The sequence below is a fragment of the Nematolebias whitei genome, chromosome 8 (genome assembly GCF_014905685.2).
Source record: "Nematolebias whitei isolate Nwh7 chromosome 8, NemWhi1, whole genome shotgun sequence".
NCBI classification, from domain to species: Eukaryota; Metazoa; Chordata; class Actinopteri; order Cyprinodontiformes; family Rivulidae; genus Nematolebias; species Nematolebias whitei.
In genome coordinates this window covers 38152896-38159092 of record NC_056505.1, presented here as the reverse complement: position 1 = coordinate 38159092, position 6197 = coordinate 38152896, and the positions used below count along the sequence as shown (strand labels likewise).

The 6197-nt window shown below is 40.9% G+C and overlaps 2 protein-coding genes across 3 annotated transcripts in view; one reads left to right on the top strand and one right to left on the bottom strand.

Annotated features, from left to right (window-relative positions):
• Positions 1–2622, bottom strand: part of ift81 (intraflagellar transport 81 homolog) — a 20281-nt gene extending 17659 nt beyond the window's left edge. For both annotated transcript variants that reach the window (XM_037681255.1, XM_037681256.1), the window contains exons 1-4: positions 2479–2622; positions 2277–2380; positions 365–545; positions 188–277 (exon numbers count right to left, since the gene is read on the bottom strand). In XM_037681255.1, coding sequence (XP_037537183.1) covers positions 188–277; positions 365–545; positions 2277–2380; positions 2479–2622 — 519 coding nt within the window. The remainder of the gene's footprint in view (positions 1–187; positions 278–364; positions 546–2276; positions 2381–2478) is intronic.
• A 1391-nt stretch (positions 2623–4013) lies between these two features.
• Positions 4014–6197, top strand: part of si:dkey-91m11.5 (PH_BCR_vertebrate and RhoGAP_Bcr domain-containing protein) — a 56128-nt gene continuing 53944 nt past the window's right edge. The window contains exon 1 of the mRNA XM_037681253.1: positions 4014–5406. Within this exon, the coding sequence (XP_037537181.1) occupies positions 4083–5406 (1324 nt within the window). The 5' untranslated portion in view covers positions 4014–4082. The remainder of the gene's footprint in view (positions 5407–6197) is intronic.

The window sequence follows — 6197 nt, the reverse complement described above, 5'->3', positions numbered from 1 at the left end:
AAGTCTGGGCCTCTGGACATAGTTTTGTTTTTTGAATATCCAGAGGACCAGACTTGCCTTTTTTAGCTGAATTAATTGTTAATCAAACAAGGTCTATTGTTCCAACTAGTCGGAGATCCTTTTAAAAAAGACCAACTCTAATTATTTCTACCGAACTGTGATCAATAAGAAATTAATAGATTTCTACCCTTCTAATTTCTGCTGTAGAGAAGCCTGAAGTCCTCAGATGCTCACACTCCTTATGGAACGTCTTAAACCCTTCCACTAGATCTTCATACTGTTGAAACACATGAATCACTTTTAAGTTATTTGTGGTTCTAACAACTAGAAAATGACAGACTTTTAGTTAAATGTAGAAACAAACCTGATGATAGGTGTCATTTATGACATCGTCCTGCAGAAACTCAGCAGGTACTTCAATCTTCATTAGAAAACGGGCCAGGTAAGCCCTCTTCTTAAGCTCGGGGACTCTTTGCAGTAGCCAGTAGAGGATTGGGTGAACCACAGGTTTGCTGCCACTCACCAGACCCTGTCTGAAGCTGCTCCTGCAAAGTGTAAAACATAGAAATCTCACAGGATAGTGTCTTCATTAGAAATGTTCAAAAAACCAATGTTTTGGGAAATTGTATTTGAAGAATATTTTGGTTTGAGGATCCACATGAGTAGATTTTGTAACTGTACTAAAGAAATTATGAGCAAAAGAATGTTAGTTTGAAATGTTCGTTGTATCACACACAAGAAATATTGATTAACACGCGGTGCGCAGGTGACCCCATCGCTGAAGGATTGGAATAATGAAGAGGAACCTTTCATATGCCTAGGTGCAGACACACCCTAAAATCTATAAAAAATATGATTATAGATTTTAGATCAAGACAAGCCAGTTTGGCTCCATTATACATTGGTAATGAGGCAGTGGAAAGGTTAACACCTTCAAGTTTCTGGATCTCGTTGGGACTGAGGATGTAACCCCTGGAGCTGCACGATCGGCATGGATTTTTATTTAAAATAAATTATTTCAAATTATTTAGCACCTGTGTGCAGCCCGAGCTGCAGGAGAAGCTTCCTCCTGCAGCTGATCAGCTGATAGGAGAAGTGTGCTGGCAAAGAGTCTGGGAGGTGGCAGAGTGCAGCAGGCAGAGAGAGGGAAATCATGACATTCTGTGCTCTTTTAGAGCATTTAGAAACATTGTTTAGAATATTGCAAGAGTGTAGGAAGGGTTTATATATGTACACATACATACATATATATATATATGGTTGAATGAATCATGCAAAAAATAAAACCCAGGTCTCTCTTGTAAATGAGTCCTCGAGGCTCAATGGGATTTACCTGTCTAAATAAAGGTTGAATGAATGAATGAATGAATGAATATATATATATATATATATATATATATATATATATATATATACTAAAATACCCTATCACTTGTACTACTATTCCTACTTTGCAGTTTTTCACTTATTGTGGTGCTTCAGGGTATGGATCCCCCATGATAAACGAGGGACTATTCATTATTGCCAAATATCAGTGAGACTGCTATAAACAATATTGGACTACTATTGTAATTTGCAACCCAATTTTCAAAAAGAACCTTTTTTACACCTTGATGTAGCCAAACACCAAAATGGAAGTTGGTATCATATTTATTTTTCAAGTTATCATGCTGCCAACACACACGAATGGACGTATGGACAGATGGATGGAGGATACTTCAAATTCCCCCTTTTTGCTCTGTGATGGGGGATCAAGACTTAGACATTAAAATAACATTTTTGTTGACAGTTTCAAATTTTAGTTGTTGATAAAAAGTGTTGTTATTAAAAAAGGACAGCATTTAAGCAAAATGTATTTGTAAAATCATATGAACATAATTGTAAAAATTAAGCAACTATTCTGATAATTATGTTAATTTGTTGTGGCTGAGAAGCCTGAAATATTGGTTAAAGATATCAAAGTTCAAGGTTCAAGGTGGCTATTGTCATTCGCATCACATGTGGTACATGAGGTGGAACAAAACTGTGTACTCACAGTTCCAGTTACACCCAAAAAGAGCAAAAATATAGAGTATAAAAAGAAACAGTATACAATGATCTAAGATATGTTAAACATCAATAATCTCATATAATATGGTGCATTAAACAGCAGCCTGAACATGAATTTAGACATTTAAGTATATTCAAAATAAAAAATATATATATTTCAAGGCAACAGATAGCATGTGCATCACAGACTAAATGTTTCATTATTTTGTTTGATGAATGAGACTTACACGTCTGACTGATTACCAGGAGGTTTGTATTTCAGCATCCCCAGCAAAGAACTCATTCTCTTCACTGTTTGTTCAGGCATTTCTTCTCGGATGTCCATGGCTTGCTGAAATAAAAATAAAAAACACTAAATAAAATGAAAAATATTTAAAAAAAAACAAAAAACTAATAAATACATTTCGTTAAAATGTCACAATTGTTCACCTTCGGGTCTATTTCAGCCAGAACATCATTTAAAACCTGCAGCAGCTGCATGGGTTCCAATGAGTCAAACGTAATGAGGTTAAAACTTTTCTTGAACGGGTCTTTGTTGAGTTGTTCAACGATGAACTTGAGCTGCTCGCTCATGTTGGAAGTTCAGAAATGCCAACGCTATGATAACCGAGTTAACGCTAGGTTATTAGCCAGCTATGCTAATGCTAACGAAAAAAGCGCTTTTACTTGTCGAGTTATCTTAGCTTGCACACCTGTGAAACTCCTGAGATATTTTAGAAAAGCCCCAACAAACAAAGTATTTAAAAGCACGTTTGTAGTTTTAAAAACTCGTTTTACCGTTTCGCACGCAAAATGTATTAGGTAAAGAAAAGACTGTTGTCATTAGCCCCTTAGAAACCGTTAGGCGTCACGGATTGGTTGCTAACAGGAAGTAGCTTCGGTGGTGAGTTCAAAAAATGCGATATCTAATGTTAGCTTTTTAGCTGCAATCTGAGACGATCAATCACAAACATTTTAATAAAAATGTGCTTATTTTTATTCTATCTAAAACAAAATAAAAATATTAACCTGTAATTGCATGTGGCTACGATAAAATATTTTATTAACAAGTAGAACGTTATTTGATTTTTTTTTTCTTGATGTATCTTGACAAGCAGAAAGGTAAAAGTCAGCTTTGGATGTGTAGGGCTTAATATAAAACACACAGTGGATTTGAATTCGGAGTGAAAATAGATGTATTATTATGATATTCATTACCCTTTAAAATAAAACATTCAGAATACAGTATACTTAACTATCGCTCCATTAAACAGAAAAGATCGTGAAAATCACGGGTCAGTATAAAGTTTTCAGACTGTACTCGAACGCAGCACTTGACCAATTAATCCTGTGGGTGGCGGTACGTTCACGAGGCAGCGCCACAAACAAATGAACTTTGGTTTGATCAATCTGAGTTTCTTTAAGACGACAGAAAGTACAACTGGCTGCGCAGTGAACCCCCATGTCTGGAGCTGGGTGGGAGGGAGGAAAATATTTAAATAGTTTGCATCTTAAAAAGATAAAAGTCGATAGTTAAAATAAAAAAAAAAGTCGGGACGCCGTTTTTCTGTTTCCACCTGACCTGAACTGGATATTTTGAGGACAGTCGTCGTTTTATAACATAAAAGGTATCCTCTTTTCCTCTGTCGTGGAACATATGTGTAATTTTACGTTTGTTAATATCTATTTTTTCCGGCTTCGCACAGAAAGTACAACAAAGTAGTTGTTTTTATCCGAAAGCGTAAATGTGAGTCGCATCCACGCAGCCCCTCCTCTTGGTGCTGCGGCTCAACCGCACCAGAGCTGCGCCGCAGTTTCACACCAGACACGAAGACACGAGGATCTCCAGAGAACACGCCGAGTGGAAACTAAAGCGAGGATGAACTCTTGGATTTTCTTTGAAGGGACTGGATCACCCATGTCACTGTAAGATTATATTATTCTGCTTGTGAGTAAAAGCATTCCTGCACCATGGAAGCTGTGACTTATGAACTTTTGTGTCCAGCATGTTTGTGTTGTTAGCTGATTAAACGGTGCCTATCAAGCTGCTAACCATGGTTGAACCTTTGGGGTTTTGGGATGCATGGAGAGCCCAGTTTCCTGAGTCTGAACCCCCTCAAATGGAGCTGAACTCCTTAGAGGAAATCAAACAGGAGCTGGACAAATGCAAGACATCCATCAGGCACTTGGAGAAGGAAGTAAACAAGGAGCGCTTTCGGATGATCTACTTGCAGACTTTGCTTGCAAAGGAGAGGAAATCTTATGATGGTCGGCGATGGGGATTCAAAAACCAGATGAATGACAGAGAACTGCCCAGTGACTCTGAAAAACTGAGGTCGTGTACTGATGAGGCACCGGTGGAGGAGCAGAGGGGGTCCAGCAAGACAGCAAGGAGATATCCAGATGAAGTGGTGGATGGTTCAAAACGGAAAGAAGGGGTGTCCCCTGTCCTTCACGATTCTGAGTCTCCTGACGTCCCAGTGGGCACAGGGTCAGTGGCCGCTCTGAGGTCCAACTTTGAGTGCATCAGGAGGGCCAGCTCTCAAACAGCTGGCGATAGCAGGGGCTTATCTGTGATGGAGGGTCAGGAGAAACCTTGCTATGCAAACTTGGAGTACCATCACGAACAAGGGTTAGTCAAAGTCAATGACAGGGAGGTCTCTGACAAGATCAGCACCCTTGGCTGTCAAGCCATGCAGATGGAGCGAAAGAGGTCCCTGCACTCCCTGCCAGGGAGCCTGTCAGCTGCCTTAGGGGACATCAACAAGGGTGTTCAGAAAGGCCGATCCGCCGAGGGGAACTTCAGCTACAATGGGTCACCAACTGATTGTGAGGTCAGCTCACACTTCCTGAGAGACAGTGGGGTTCGGTCCTCAGGTGGGAGGTCTGAGAGGCAGCCAGTGGAGTGTCAGCCTTACACCAGTGTGTATGTTGGAGGAATGATGGCAGACGGGTACACTCGAGTCATCCACATAAGGGACCACAGCATAGAGGAGGATTCTCACCTCACCTGGCCCAGGCGCTCCTATTCTCCTGGGAGCTTTGATGATGTCAGTGGAGGCTACACACCAGACTGCAGCTCTAATGAGAACCTGACATCCAGCGAGGAGGACTTCTCTTCAGGCCAGTCCAGTCAAGTGTCCCCCAGCCCCACCACCTGTCCGATGTTCAGTGAGAAGAGCCGCTCACCCTCCCAGCACTCCCAGCATTCCCTTGACAGTGGAAGCCCCCCCACACCGCTGTCCCAGAAGTGTCTGAAGCAGCAGGGCCTGGCTTCCATCATCGGGGTCTGCAAAAGGGGCCAGATGTGGCCCAGTGATGGAGATTCCACCACATCCAGCAGGACGTCTCACGACAACAGTGTTCAAGGTGATCTGGGTGAGTCACTGCAAACACTTTTTATTAATTACTAAAAAACCTGTTGTAATGGACCAGGACAGTAACGGTACATGAAAGGCCACTCTAATCACCAGATGAAGCTGTCTGCCTTCTCTTCTGGCTTTGATCCTGAGTGACTCACTCGTGTGTAAAACAAATCTGCAATCTTTCTAATGGCGTCCTAATTTCTTTTAGTCTGATGCTCAGAATCCTGTAAAGTGGAGTTCGATTTACTGCGCACTTGTTTTTGTTCCCCGTCGTGGAGCGAAAAGGGGGAACTGGAAATACTCATCGTTTATTTGTCCGTCCGTATATGTTGTGAACACGATAACTTGAAAAATAAGTGCGATACCAGCTTACCTATGGGCAGCTGTGGCTGAGTGGTTAGAGCAGTCGTCCTCCAATACAAGAGTTGGGGGTTCGAATCCAACAGCAGTCGCATGCCGAAGTGTCCCTGGGCAAGACACTGAACCCCTCGTTGCCTCCCATGTGTGTCCAATCGGTGTATGAATGTGATAAAGCTCTGATTTTTCTTTGTAGAGATCTAGTAGAGTGCTGAATGAATGGGTAAATGAGGGCACAGATTGTAGTGTACAGAGCTTTGAGTGTCTTGATAAGATAGAAAGGAGCTATATACACTGGGTTGCTATAGCACCATATATATTTATTTATATTTTGTCTATCTCTATCTATCTCTCTCTATCTCTCGCTTTCGCTCTCTATCTATCTATCTATCTATCTATCTATCTATCTATCTATCTATATATCTATATATATATATATCTATATAT